Source organism: Pongo abelii, chromosome 1 (assembly GCF_028885655.2).
Source record: "Pongo abelii isolate AG06213 chromosome 1, NHGRI_mPonAbe1-v2.0_pri, whole genome shotgun sequence".
In the NCBI taxonomy this organism is placed as follows: domain Eukaryota; kingdom Metazoa; phylum Chordata; class Mammalia; order Primates; family Hominidae; genus Pongo; species Pongo abelii.
The window spans coordinates 43,086,307-43,101,816 of NC_071985.2; the positions used below are offsets into that span (position 1 = coordinate 43,086,307).

Below are 15,510 nucleotides of genomic sequence, written 5' to 3' on the forward strand. Positions count from 1 at the left end.
CTCAAAAAAAAAAAAAAAAAAAAAAAAAAAAAAAAAATCTTCTAATTGCTTCCCAAATCCAAATCCAAACTTGCTATTACCATGACTCTGGGGTTTTAAATGGCCCCGTGGCACCCTTTTCTCCTCCTCTGGGCTGCTGCTTGTACACTGTCTTCTCAGACAGGCCTCTGCTGTCCATCTCAACTACAGTGCTTCTCCCTCCTTTCATTCAGACCCCTGTACTCTTTCCTCTCTCTTTACTCTTTTTTATTTTTCTTCTAAGCACTTATTCCACCGGATATATCTGTTATTGGCTGTTTCCTTCCCTGGAACAGGAGCTAAATTATATCAAGGCTTTCATCTTTTATTTAATGATGTATTAAATAAGTCTAGCACTGTGGCTAGCACAGAGTAGGTGCTCAATAAATATTTTGTTGGGATGGATGAATAGGCATAGGTCCATAGAGGAACTTCCAGTAGCCCAAGCCAAAGCCTGATCCAGCTGTTCACTGGGAAGGCTACTCACTGATTGAGGAAGGCAAAGAGGTATCTCATGATAATCAGAGTGGTTTTGGGCAGGACCAAGAGGACTTTCCGGATGTGCAGAGCTCTCTCCTGCAGGTTGTCCATTGCTGAAAAGAAGAAAGCCATGTGTTATCCTCCACTATGACTGGGATCCCAGGCAGTAATGATCAGGAGTCCCTACTACCAGCAGGGGCAACACAGACAGCATCAGATCAAGCCCACCCACAGCACTGGTGCAGTGACAGGAGTGTCATCCCTGTTGCTCCTTGGAGTAGGGCTGTTAGAAAAGGGCACCTGCTGGGCTCCAGACATTTACCATTGCCGGATGTAAGGTGTATACTTCTTGGGCACAGGGAACTGCCAAATCCAAATCCAAACTTGTTACTACACATTATTAATACTAAACTGAACTAGGGTTGTTGTAATCTCGTTGTTATTAATAACAAGTTTGGATTTGGATTTGGGCACAGGGAATGGGGTTAGAAATGTTCCCCACAGCATCTACCACCCTCTTATTCAAACAGCCACTGACAGGGAGCTGCCGCCAACCTGCTATAACTGCTCAACACAAAGCCTCAGAGGGCCTACATCTCGGTGGGAAGAGAGGCTGTGCAAGAGGCCTGTCCTGCTCACTCCACATGTGCCATCTCATCCTCTGGACAAGTATGGCTTATCTTCTCCCTCCCTTATCTGCACTATGAATGAGCAAAAAGTGGCCTGAGGCAAGAGGTAGCAGGCCCCTGGGTATGTAGTGATATTGGGAAGGGGAGCTGAAAGGTTTTCTTGTGCTGTGGAGAGGTTAATTATAGGTCAATTACAGGTCCTCCATCATAGGCAGCCTCTCACTTCCACAGTGTGCCATGTAAACACTGCCATTTTCTATGAGTGCCTTTATATGAAAAAGAAATGGGAAGTACTGGATTAGGAAGAATAGTGTATCTCTAGGGAAGAACTGGGCAGCCAACGGATATTGAACTGTCTTGGCAACCCCAGTTCAGCTTAAGATACTTCACCTAGGCCCAGTCCTGGAAAAGGACAAAGACGTGACCCAAGGGAATCACGTTCTTAATCACCCACATAACTCACTTCCACTAGACTCCCACAAACAGAAGTCAACAAAACAAACCAGAAAGCCAGCTTCCCAAATGCCCTGGGCATTTCTCAGGATAACAGAGAGGGACAAGTACTCAGGGCAGATACTGAGTGAAACTGGAAACTCAGCAGGTATGAAGATCTGGTCAACCTAGGAAGAAGGATCTTTTCTCCATTCAAAGGTACCATTCCCTCCAGCCTCTGGAGCCATCAGTCAGACAGGGCTTGCTTCCAGGCTGACCTGTATTAATCCAAGTTTCCACTGATTGTTTTCCCTGGCAAACAAATGAGAGGGTGTTCCAGTACCACAAGCTAAACCAAATGGCTAGGAATAGCTTTTCAAGACCCAAATTGTAGAGTAAGAGGCAGAGAACTCCTAAGAGGATAAAGCAGAGAATATATCTTTCTCTTTGGGAAAATATCCTATTACTACTTTTAAATGTGCAGAGGGCTTTTGTTCCTAGAACACATATTAATACATTTAGCAGGTAAGCCATGTCTTGTTTAATGCAACAAGCATGAAATATTTGCAACGCTTATGCTTTTCCCCCTTGTACCATGAAAAACACAAGCACTAATGTGTAAGCTTCAAATACATAATTGAAAATAAAGGTATTTTACTAAAAGAAGATAAAGCCCAGAGACGAATCAGAAGAAAAAAAAAAAAAAAGCCAGGAGTCCTGACTTGGGGGTCCTAGATTCTTACTGAAAAGTCTTTCCTCCTCCCCTCCACCAGAGGATGAAGGAGTGAGGCTGAGGAGAAATTTCACTGGGGAAAAGAAAAACTTTATTGAAAAGCTTATGAGAACACACAGACCCTGTGGAAACTTTTTATCTCTTGCTACCGGTGCTGTAGCCCAGAAGCCAATCTGAAGCCAGAATGGTACTTACTGACACAGGCCATCAGGTCATGAAAGATGTCCTTGGGGAAGAGAGGGTGTTCCAGCCCCCGGAAGTAAAGCTTCAGGACACCAGCTATGGAATCCATGTCATGGTCGTTCTGGTCCCCAGCCAGGGGGTCCTCTCCTGAGGATAAGCAACCCCCACGAAAAGGAAAGAGAGTGAGAGAAGCAAAAACACACAGGACGAACGTGGGGAGGGGGTGAACCATGCATGTCCTGGTCCCAATCCATCAGCTTTCTGCCCAGCATGGTGGCCATGAGCGGGACAGACCAGGGAACAGATAAAGCAAAGACTGCTCCATCTCAGGGGCTCCAGGACCAAAGCGCGGCAGATGAGTCCACCAATATAAACTCTCTTGTGCCAGCCTGGCTCAGGGACATTCCCTATGGGCTGAGGATGGGACACAGCAACTGTCTCTCACAAGAATCATGAAACCAGGCTGGGACTGAGCCCCTGCGGGGAGAAAAATGAGGCCAAGGAGGCCAGCTCCTGAGACTGGCTCTCACGTCTCCTGGCCTGCAACCAAGAACACCTACTTACAGAACAATCATGCCAGAGCTCCCTATGGAAAATTTCATATCAGATGTAATTAGACTTAATGATAGGGCCAACCTCAAATTGAAACTATATATATCCATTACAGTGACGGAAATTGCCAAAGCTTGCCCATTACCTTAATAGCCCACAAAATAATAAATGGGCTACAATGAACAAGCGCATTAGCCTTGATATTAACTGCTACCAAGGGTTCCGGATGAAGCCATAAACCGCCCAGATATCATAGTTAACTTCTTGGGTTTTGGCAGATCATCGGCGTGAAAGAGGAAGGATGGGTAGGGCTACGAAGGAAGAAGGAAAGTGGGATGTGCCCTGGTATTTCTCTGCATATCTACACGGGAATGTGTACAAGACAGCAGGTACCCCGTGAAGAGACAGGTAAGTTGGCTTCCTGACCTCTGGGGACCTCTTAGGGAAGAAAGGGTGGAGCCAATACCCCAGGAGGCTGGCAAATATTTGGTTTTATCTTCAAGACTGATTCCTTACCTCTCTCAAAGGCATTTTTGATGTCATTCACTTCCACCTGGGATCCTGACACCCGGAAAATTCCTTCATGCTGTAGTCCTGGAAATACACAGAAAAGTGATCAAGAAGAAGAAAAAGCAAATTCACAAGCATAGTGCCAAGCTTAGTTGAATATCTATCTCCCCCAGCCAGCGTGTATTTAAGCATGCTGTCTCTCTTCTTTAGGCCAAAGGAGAAAAACATGTGCAAGGATGTTGGAAAAGTCACTGGAATAATTTCGAGGCATTCATTTTCATTAGAAAGCACCAAGTTAGAGACTCCTTTGACTCCAAGGGCGACTATGAGGCAAATTCCTTCCCTTGTTTTGCCTCTCTTTTCCCATCTGTAAAGCAAGGAAGTGACCCATTGGTACTTTTTAAAATCATCTAGGGTCAAGAATAGAAAAATGTACTCAGGAAGCTGAGGCAGGAGGACTGCTTGAGGCCAGGAGTTTGTGACCAGCCTGGGCAACACAATGAGACCCTGTATGTAAAAAATGTTTTAAAGTAGCCAGGCACAGTGCTTGTGGCATGCCTGTAGTCCCAGCTACTCAGGAGGCTGAGGTAGGAAGTTCACTTGAATCTGGAAGTTAGAGGCTACAATGAGCTATGATCACACCACTGCCCTCCAGCCTGGGTGACAGAGTGGACTCTATCTCAAAGAAAAAAAAAAAAAAAGAATGGGAAATAGGTCAAGGCATTAGTTCTCATCAGAGGAGTTTCATAAGGTCTGAGATTATAATATTGCTTTAGCTGTTTTAACACGGTTTGATTGTTCAAGGGGGCAATGCTTTCGATACTTATGAAAAAGAGAGGACATGAAACTATAAGTCAGGAGCGTCCAATCTTTTGGCTTCCCTGGACCACATTGGAAGAAAAATTGTCTTGGGCCACACATAAAATATTCTAATGATAGCTGATGATAAAAAAAAAAATCCCCCCAAAATCCCGTAAAATTGTAAGAAAGTTTACGAATTTGTGCTGCAGCCCATGGGCCACAGGTTGAACAAGCTTGCTATTAAGTCATCAGTCAACAGATAGTATTGCCAGACATTGTGCTAGGCGCTGGTTCCTGACTACAGCTTTACTCTAAAGACAAACATGCATGAATGTTATACTACGATAATGTGCACAAGAATTTCTTGGTTTTGTTAGAGAAAAAAATCATGAAAAAAAAATGCTGGCATAGTGACTGCTGCTAATCAACGCTTTCACAGAAATAAATTACTTGGTCCTCACAAGTAATAATGTCACAACAAGGTAAAGGTTGGCAACAATCTCATTCTCTGTATGAGGGGATTGATGAGTGATAGCCAGCCTTAAGTTATACAGGAAGTAAGAACCAGGGCCATGACTCAAACTCAGGCCTTGCAGCTGCAGTCATACTCGTCCTCAACACCAGGCTTGTGGAGCCTACTGGAGTGCAAGTGCAGAGGCTGGAACCACATTGGTCAGTCTGAGCATGGACATGGCTTACAGACAGCACCACACACGCAACTGCAAAACGGGTGAGAAATCCAGCAAGTGCGTCATCAGTGCCAGCCCCAGGGGCTGGACTGGACTAGCATCTCTGATTGCATCAGGACCGCTCAGCTTTTCTCAGGATCCCTGGGTCTCAATCTTAAGCATTTTGTCAAAATCCCTCTGTTATGGCACAATCCTTCAAAAACCTTGACATGCTGGAGAAATCTCAAATTTTATTTTAGGAAAACAAAATAGACTAATGCTACATTTTGCCCACTATTTGAGGGTTTCTCAGTGAGGGGGCAGATGAATTCTATCAGCTAGACCTTTGGAGGTAAACCACATAGGCCCGGACTGAGATTTTGAATCCAACTGAAACAACATTAAGAAGTAAGCAGAGGAAATGTAGCTACCTGGCTTGTAATAAGCCTTAAGTTGTCTGCTCCTGTAAAGGAATCTCCAGAATATTCCTCACAGAGTGGCAGGCAATGTTAAAACCTCATTAGTACCAGTGTAACAGGACTACAATACTAGTTACAAATGGGATGTAAAAGCCAGATAATGTTGTTTAAAGATAGTATGTAAACAACAAGTGCTTTGAGAGAAACAGCCACATGTCACAACATGGTATAAGCAAATGTCATCTCGGAAACCAGGCTACTCACTATGTTCTAGTTGGTGAAGCCATTGCACAAATTCCTGAAAGAGCGTCATCATCTTGATACTTTTTGGTAGGTTAGGACACCAAGGAAAAGCAGCCTTGGCCTGGGGGTCCAGGACAAGAAGAAATGAGAGGAGAGCTCATTGGAAATCAGGCAGCAGGCCTGGAACACACGGAGCTCTCTTTAGGTCTGGTCTCTGTTTCCTCCTGAGAACTTATGTTTTGGAGGGACTACTATGTGTTCTTGCTCAACAGACAGAATCTCTAGATTCTAGAAGCAGAAACATGAATAATTGGCTGGTTTCCAGAAAATAAAGGGAAAAACCAGTTGGCTTTTTATTATAATGCAGGCAAATCCTTGCATAACCAAAGTGACACATCCATGATCTTTTAATTTTTTTCTCAGTTCACATGAACATGAAAGTATAAAACTCATCAGACTTGGACTAAGTTATTTGGAAATGTCACAAAACCTTCCATTGTACATGGGATCCAACCATTGCCAAAAGTTGTTCTCCTGGAGAATTCCTGAAATGATTTCTACAGCAGCCATCTCATGTTCACGTTACGTTGCTCCCTTCCTCATGAAAATGGTGGTATTTTTTGTTTGTTTGTTTTTTTCATCATGATTCAGTTTCAATTGTTCCTCAAATCCCTTCTCTTCCTTTAAGCCTTCCTGAATCACCCTCACCCACCACTGAGCTTTCTCATCTATATAATGGGGACTATAATGTCTACCTCCCATGGGATTTGAGGATAGTTAGGATGTGAAAATCCCCAGCATTCAGTGGGCCACAGACTCTTTCAAGACTGACACAGGTTATGAGCTCTATCCTCATTAAATGCCTATACACAAAAATTTTTACCATGGTTTTTTAGGGAGTTCATGAATACCTTAAGCCCCTATTTGGGAAAAATCAATTTAGTGGAACAGATGTTTTTTGAGCAGCTACTATGTGCTCAATTTTTTAAAAATCCACAATATATTTATTTGCTTGATCCTAGAATATATATAAAATACTTTTAGAATTGCTAATCCATATCTGTGTGATAAAAAAATTACTAATTACTGTAAAATATTTGTTTAGAGATCTTTTTATCTTCAGATTTATATTACGGTCAAGACAAATTACTTAGGTTATTTTCTTCCTCATTCTCTTCATTGTGGTTATGTTATTCACTTGTAATACAGTTAGGTTTATATGTTACTGTCTGCATTCCATTTTGGGTAGTACCCATACTCTGCCTTTATTTATTTATTTATCTTTTTTTTTTTTTTTGACACAGGGTCTCACCCTATCACTCAGGCTGGAGTGCAGTGGCGTGGTCTCATCGCAACCTCCATCTCCTGGGTTTGAGTGATTCTTGTGCCTCAGCCTCCCGAGTAGATGGGATTACAGGTGCCCAACACCACACTCAGCTAATTTTTTTCTATTTTTAGTAGAGACAGGATTTCACCATGTTGGCCAGGCTGGTCTTGAACTCCTGGCCTCAAGTGATCTGCCCACCTCAGCCTCCCAAAGTGCTTGGATTACAGGCATGAGCCACCATGCTTGGCTTGTTTATTTATCTTTTGAGTACAGGAAACACTAATGTTGTTCTAAAAGTCAAAACTACACTAAGGTAAGAGAAATACCACTCCTTACCATTTCCTATTGCCCCATTCTTTTCACATTTTTTCCATCCATCCCCTATAGGTAACCAATTAAATATTAGTTCCTAGATTCATCCTTCCTGCATTTCTTTTTGCAGAAATGAGAAGATACACGGATATCCTTATATCTTCTTCTCTCTTATATGAAAGGTAATGAAATGCAAAAGAATATCTATATATGTAGTCCCTGACTTGCAATAGTTTGACTTATGATTTTTTGACTTTATGATGGTACAAAAATGACATGCATTCAGGAGAAATACTTCCAATGTTTATCTTTTCTTGGGCTAGCAAAATATAGTACGATATTCTCTTATAATGCTTGGCAGCAACGAAGAACCACAGCTCCCAGTCAGCTACGTGATTACCAGGGTAAACAACACATACTCTACAGTGTATAGTGTTGCCAGATGATTTTGCACAACTGTAGGCCAATGTACATGTTCTGAGCACATTTAAGGCAGGCTAGGCTAAGCTCTGATGTTCCCTAGGCTAGGTATATTGAGTACATTTTCAACTTACTATGGGTTTACCTGTACGTAACCCCATCAGAGGCCGAGGAGCATCTGTAGTATTCTACACGATACAGACTCTTTCACATTTTGTTTTTTTCACTTAACAACATATCCTGGGAATCTCTCCATATCAGTTCATGGAAATCGTCTTCATTCTTGTATAGTACTCCATTGAATGAATGTCCCATAGTTTCTTCAACCACTCCTCTATGTATGGGCATTTAGGTTGTTTCTAATATTTTGCAATTACAAACAATGCTGTCACAAATAACCTTGTGTGCATGCATTTTTGTACTGTTGGAGAAGTAACTTCATAGCAAATTCCTAGAATCTGCTGGATCGTAAGTGCATATGAAGTTTTGTTAGATACTGCCAAATTCCCTTCCAAAGAGTTGTATCAGTTTGCATTCCCATCAGTAACATATAAATGTGCCTGTTTCCCCAGAGTTTCACCACAGTAATGGTGAAGCACTCACACACTGTGGCTGTAAGGGGCAGAAACAGGTACATTCATGCCACAATATCTGGAACCTGTCCACTTTTCAGCAAATACCACAGCTAACACCCTGGTCTAGGCCACCATCATGTCTTCCTCGGGCTACTGCAGTTGCTTCCTGTCTCCTTCTTACAGTCTTAGCTCCATAGAGCACCAGGGATCCTTTAAAAAGATGACTCCCTGTTCAAAGTTCTCCTGTGGCTTCCCATCTCCCTCAGAATAAAATCCAATCTTAGCACATGAGGCCCTAAGAGTCTGGCTTCCGGCTTCATCTCCTGCCGCTTTCTTCTTCGCTCGCTCTGCTCCAGCTACGCTGGCTTCCTGCATATGGCAAGGGTCTCTGCACTTGTTCCCGCTCCCCAAGATACTCTTCCCCAGATATCCACAAGGCTTACTCCCTCACAATTCTGCCCTAATGTCACTTTAGGAGAAGCCTTTTCCCTGAACCAGCTTCAAACAGTGTCCTCTCTTCCTTCTCCATTCCCTTACCTTGCTTTACTTTTCTTCATGACATTCACCAATACCTGACATATTGTATTTACTGGCTGATCAATTGGTCATTTGCTTATCTACCTTTCAGTGGAATGTAAGGTTCATGAAGGCAGAAACTTTTTGTTGGGATATAATAAGCAACCAATATGTATTCGTTGAATGAATGAAATGTATGCTGAATGAACAGTGGCTCAGACTTTCTTCTTCCTATTGTCTCTTAGGCACAAATAATTCATCCTCCCCTGAACTCAGTTTGGACTTATCTTTGCAAACTGTTTGACTGTTAATCATTACTATCTTGTGAAATTTCTTATACTCTATTCTGAATTACCACAGCTTAACTCTTTTTATTTAACTTATCACTTGCTTACTTATTTCTCCCAACTGCATCATAAAACCACTTAAAGACAGGAACAGTATATTATTCCTGTTTCTGTTTTCCTACATGGCAATGCATGGTACCCAGCATTGATCAGGGACTTGATAAACTTGTTGACTGTTCAATACTGATATACAATGCTGTTACTTTAAATGAATAGGGATAAGATTTAAAAATTATAGCTGATTAGAATGAGATCAATTGTAACCCTGCTATAATAATTACTATTCCAAAAATGAACCTGAGCAATGTCCCAGTTTACAGGGAGAGAAAAAGACAAGGAGAGGGAGAGAGAATAGCTGCCTCTGAATTTAGACAAGCAATATTTTATCTACCTCCTTAGCTCCAGAAAGGTCACTCTGCCCCTTTTCCTATCACAGAAAGAACAGCATCTAAAAACAATTTCTGATGCCCAGTTCCTAGAAATTTTCATAGCACTAGTTCTGTCTTTTATAAACACTCTAATCCCTGGGAAATCAATTCTCTGGCAATTATTTTGATCGCTAAATTCTGTCCAATGAGACCAGTAGCTGGTGAGGAATGGTGTTTATAAGATTCAGCTTCATCCAAGTAGAAGAGTATGATTTCACCTAGGCTGAGAAGCAGCCTGCCTCTGCAGATTCTCAAAAGTTGGATACAACTTTAAGACCAGCTACTAACTCAGCTCTTGGCCATGCTGTATCCAGTGAGACCAAACCAGAACAAAAACTGATTATTAGGAAGCACTGCAACATTGGGAAAGGAGTTGTTTTCAAACTAGTCTGGTACAGAAAGTGACAAAATGGTCAGGCTGTACAGTGGGAGATACCCACACTTGCAAAGACTGTGAGTAATGGTGAAACTACTGTTACCACATAATAGCAGCTGTATTTACATAACAGCTGCAATTTCAAACTTACTCTCAAGCTAAAAAAAATGCTGTGTGATAAGTGGCTGAGGCATTTTGTGTCAAAATATATGATGCGTTTCTTTCAATATCTAGGTGTGGCTATTTTGAGGTAGCAAAAGTTATGTGGACAAGTAAGAATTTATTCCTTTTCTGAGAATGTCAGGATGGGAAGTCAATCTCTATTCTTACTCTACAAAGAATTCCTGGAAGTTCTTCCCAATCTTTGCACAAATATGGACAAGGCTGTCATCCTGCTTACCGTGTCTGCTGATAAACCGGATACAGCTTTCCACCACCAGAGGAATTGCCTGGCTGGAGTCCTGAAAAGCCAAAGGGAAACACAACATTAGAATATTCAAACAGGGATAGCCCGGGGTCAGAGAAAACAGGCCAAACTGTGCAGAACTGTCTTAGCGGATCACTGGCCGGTCTACAAAGAAGCACCTGGCCTGTCCTCCAAGTTCCAGAGCACAAAAATACAACCACCCACATGGAATGCTACACAGATGCCTTAAAGTCAGCATGTCCTAAATAAAACTGATCATCTTCTGTCCCAAACCAGTTTCTCACCACCTTCTCCACCACCTAATTAATCAATATTCTGTCATGTCTGCCTTCTAAATGTCTCTCAAATCCATTTGCTTCTCTCTATCTCAACTGCCACCAACCTAGTTCAATCCACCAATACCTCAATTCCCATCCTTGCCATCTTCTGACCCGCACTTCTCTTCCTTCACATAGTAATTAGGTAATCTTTAAAACGGCACATTTCATTATTTAAACTCTTTCAAAGACCTCTCATTACTCTCTTACACAGCCTTGCATGCCAGGAATCCTGCCTGTGCCTCCAGTTCCACTGCCTGTTCTTTCCCCTAGCTTCTGCTACAGCTATGCTGGCCACGTTTCTGTTCTGCAAAGTCCTCCTCTGCCTCGTGGCTTTGCATGAGCTGCTCCTGCTGGGGGTATGTTCTCCTCAACCCTGATTGTGACTCCAATGTGTGGATGTGAATATTTGTTGGCACTTGTCACCACTACAGTTCAAACTTCACAAGAGCAGATCCTATGTCAATTCCTGGGTGTCCAGGGTTGGCCATGATGCTCTCACATAAGAGGTGCTCAATTATTCTCAGTTGAAGGTAGCAGAGTGAACCAATGGGAGCTTCAGAAAGAGGGTTTGTTTGGTATAAAGGTAAGATAGAAAAGAAAAACTAACTCTACATAGTGGGGACTAACAGGTACTAAGCAAAGAAGCAGGCCTCCCAGATGTCAATCTTTGCTCTGTTGTTTTGCTTCACAATCTGGCTCATGTCACTGAACTTTTTTGGGCCTCAATTTGCCTTCTACAGACTGGGGAGGGGACTGGAGGCAAGGAGAGTAACATTTCCTATTAACACATGAACATTAGTGCCTACCATTTATAGAGGAATTTAAAGAGGTGTGAGGCCATGTACTAAGTGTTTTAGATGGACTAGTGCTGGTAACAATCCTATGCAGTACATATTATTATTATTATACTCATTAAAATGAAAAAGTGAGGCCAGGTGCGGTGGCTCACACCTGTAATCTCAGCACTTTGGGAGGCCGAGGCCAGCAGATCACTTGAGATCAAGAGCGTGAGACTAGCCTGGGCAACAGACTCTGTCTCTACTAAAAATAGCCTGGCGTGGTGTTGCACACCTGTGGTCCCAGCTACTTGGGAGGCTGAGGTGGGAGGACTGCTTGAGCCCAGAGGACAGAGGTTGCACTGAGCCAAGATCAAGCCACTGTACTCCAGCCTGGGTGATGGAGCGGGACCCTGTCTCAAAAAAGAAAAAGAAAAGAAAAATGAAGAAATGAAGGCTTAGTGAGGTTAAGTAGCTGCTATGGTCACAGAGCTGGCAAGTGGCAAAACCAGGATTCAAACCCAGGCAATCTCCCTCGGAGACCTAACACTTTGCCACTACCCATACTGCACCCTAGGCGTTCAGCAAACATTGCCAGGTGTGCATACCAAGTATTACTCAAAACTAGTAGGGTTTTATTTTATATATACAATTTCTCTTTTTTTTTTTTTTTTTTGAGACGGAGTCTCGCTCAGTCGCCCAGGCTAGATAGAATGCAGTGGTGCGATCTAAGGTCACTGCAAGCTCCGCCTCCCAGGTTCACGCCTTTCTCCTGCCTCAGCTTCCCGAGTAGCTGGGACTACAGGCGCCCACCACTATGCCCGGCTAATTTTTTTTGTATTTTTAGTAGAGATGGGGTTTCACTGTGTTAGCCAGGATGGTCTCGATCTCCTGACCTCGTGATCCACCCATCTCGGCCTCCCAAAGTGCTAGGATTACAGGCGTGAGCCACCACGCCCAGCCTATTTTATATTTTAAATTAATTTATTGTTTTTAGAGATAGGGTTTCCCTCTGTAGCCTAGGCTGGAGTGCAGTGGTGCGATCATAGCTCAAGGTAACCTTGAGCAAGTAGTCTCAAGTGATCCTCCTGCCTCAGCCTCCTAAGTAGCTGGAACTACTGGTACCCACACCACACCCAGCACATTTTTATTTTTTCATAGAGGGTCTTGCTATCTTGCCCAGGCTGGTCTCAAACTCCTAGCCTCAAGTAATCCTCCTGCCTTAGCCTCCCAAAGCACTGGGATTATAGGTATGAACCATCGTGCCTGGCCTAAACCAGCAGGGTTTTATAATGCAGCTGAATGTACAATAATTCAGCTGTGTGGAAGAAAGAGATCAGGGAGAGGGGACTGAACTTAACTAGAAAGGGCTTTAGATGTTCAGGACAGAGACTGGACTGTCAAGTGCGATGGGTCTGTGTAGCTTCTGCCCGTTTGACAGGTCTGCGTGGATCCCTCCCCTGGCTCTGAATTTGCCACTGTAGCCATAGGGTTTGGCCACTATTAGGTAAGCGGCTGGGTTTCACAAAAAAGGCTGAGAGAAAAGCTGGCTTAGCCTCTACCTCTCCAACTTTCTGGGAACCAGGGATGATGCCAAAGGGAGTACTGTATGTGCCAAGGTGAAGCTGGTGTCAGGACGGTCGCAGCGACCCAGATGCTCATCTTCATGACCCCCAAACCCATCTGCTTCCTCCAGCTTTCCAGCTACAGCAGCCAGTGTCTGCCCTCTTGTTGGCATCACTGACTGGCCAGTTAGGCTAGGGTGATCTCAGGGGAAGAATCTTTGTCTTCTCTTCCTTATTCTAAGGAAGAAACTGGGTTCTACTATAAAAATGCCAGAAAAGCTCAATTTGGGGGAAGTCTTTTTATGTTTACAGACTTCTGTTACTACATTTCTCATTTATAAATAATAGCAGCAGAAGAATGAAACTAGAGCCCTATCTCTCACCTATAGAAAAACAAATCAAAATGGATTAAAGACTTAAATGTAAGACCTGAACTATGAAATGACTAAAAAAAAAACCACTGGGGCAATGCTTCAAGGATACTGGTCTGGGCAAAGATTTTTTGAGTAAGATCTCAAAAGCATAGGCAACAAAAGCATAAACAGACAAATGGGATTATCTCAAGCTACAGAGCTTTTGCAGAGCAAAGGAAACGATCAACAGAGTGAAGGGACAACCTAAAGAATGGGAGAAAATATTTGCAAACTATCCATCTGATAAGGGATTAATAACCAGAATATATAAAGAATTCAAACAACTCAATAGCAAAAAACCAAACTATCTGATTAAAAAATGGGCAAATGATTTGAATAGGCATTCTCAAAAGAAGACATACAAATGGCCAACAGGTGTGTGAAAAAATGCTCAATGTCACTAATCATGAGAAATGCAAATTTTTAAATAATCTCACCCCAATTAAAATGGCAATTATCAAAAAGCCAAAAAATAACAAATGCTGGCAAGGATGCAGAGAAAGGGGAATGCTTGTACACTGCTGGCAGGAATATAAATTAGTACAGCTACCACAAAAAAACAGTATGGAAGCTCCTCAAGAAACTAAAAGTAGATCTACCATATGATCCAGCAGGCCCACTGCCGGCTATAGATCCAAAAGAAAAGAAATCAGTATGTTGAAGTATCAGTATAACTGCACTCTCACATTTATTGCTGCATTATTCACAATAGCTGAGATATGGAAGCAACCTAAGTGTCCATCAATGGATGAATGGGTAAAATGTGGTATATACACACAATGAAATATTATTCAGCCATAAAAAAAAATAAAATTCTGTCACTTGCAGCAATATAGATGGAACTGGAGGACACTGTGTTAAGTAAAATTAGCCAGGCACAGAAAGATAAATACTGCATATTCTCACTTGTATCCATAAGCTAAAAAATTTGATCGCATGAAGTCAGAGAGTAGAATGATGGTTTCCAGAGACTGGGAAGGGTAGCAGGGACTGAGGGGTTAGGAAGTGAGATTGGGCCGGGTGAGGTGGCTCATGCCTGTAATCCCAGCATTTTGGGAGGCTGAGGCGGGTGGATCACCTGAGGTCAGGAGTTCAAGACTAGCCTGGCCAACATGGTAAAACCCTGTCTCTACTAAAAATACAAAAATTAGCTGGGTATGGCAGCAGGTGCCTGTAATCCCAGCTACTCGGGAGGCTGAGGCAGGAGAATTGCTTCAACCCAGGAGGTGGAGGTTGCAGTGAGGCAAGATTGCGCCATTGCACCCCAGCCTGGGTGACAAGAGCGAAACTCCATCTCAAAAAAAAAAAAAAAAAAAAAGTGAGGTTGGGGCAGGGTGCAGTGGCTCACGCCTATAATCCCAGCACTTTGGGAAGCTGAGGCAGGCAGATCACCTGAGGTCAGGAGTTCGAGACCAGCCTGGCCAACATGGTGAAACCCTGTCTCCACTAAAAATACAAAAATAAGCCAGGCATTGTGGTGCACGCCTGTAATCCCAGCTACTTGGGAGGTCGAGGCATGAGAATAGCTTGAATCGCGGAGGTAGAGGTTGCAGTGAGCTGAGATCGCACCACTGCAGTCCAGCCTGGGCAACAGAACGAGACCCTGTCTCAAAAAAAAAAAAAAAAAGTGAGGTTAGTTAATGGGTATAAAAATACAGTTAGATAGAAGAAATAAGTTCTAATGTTTGATAGCACAGTAGGATGATAATAGTTAATAATAATTTATTGGATATTTCAAAAAAGATAGAAGATTTGGAATGTTCCCAATACATACACACCAAAAAATGATACATATGTGAGGTGACAGATACCCTAATTACCCTGATTTGGTTATTACAAATTGTATGCATGTATCAAAATATTACATGTACCCGATAAGTATGTACAATTATTGTGTATTAATATAAATTATTAAAAAATAGTAGCAGCAGTGATAATGAAGATAGTGATATGAGCGTTTGCATAGTTTTGTTGGTCCTAGGTTTATATATTATGACCTAAAGAGAGGAAAGCTGGAAAGCTTACAGGCTACTGGCTTCA

General features: G+C 42.6%; 1 protein-coding gene across 9 annotated transcripts in view; it reads right to left on the minus strand.

Moving 5' to 3' along the window:
- SRGAP2 (SLIT-ROBO Rho GTPase activating protein 2) overlaps positions 1-15,510 on the minus strand; it is a 252,155-nt gene that overhangs the window by 23,834 nt on the left and 212,811 nt on the right. For all 9 annotated transcript variants that reach the window (XM_009238566.4, XM_024238793.3, XM_063725571.1 and 6 more), the window contains exons 14-17: positions 10,370-10,430; positions 3,544-3,621; positions 2,488-2,622; positions 506-611 (exon numbers count right to left, since the gene is read on the minus strand). In XM_009238566.4, coding sequence (XP_009236841.1) covers positions 506-611; positions 2,488-2,622; positions 3,544-3,621; positions 10,370-10,430 — 380 coding nt within the window. The remainder of the gene's footprint in view (positions 1-505; positions 612-2,487; positions 2,623-3,543; positions 3,622-10,369; positions 10,431-15,510) is intronic.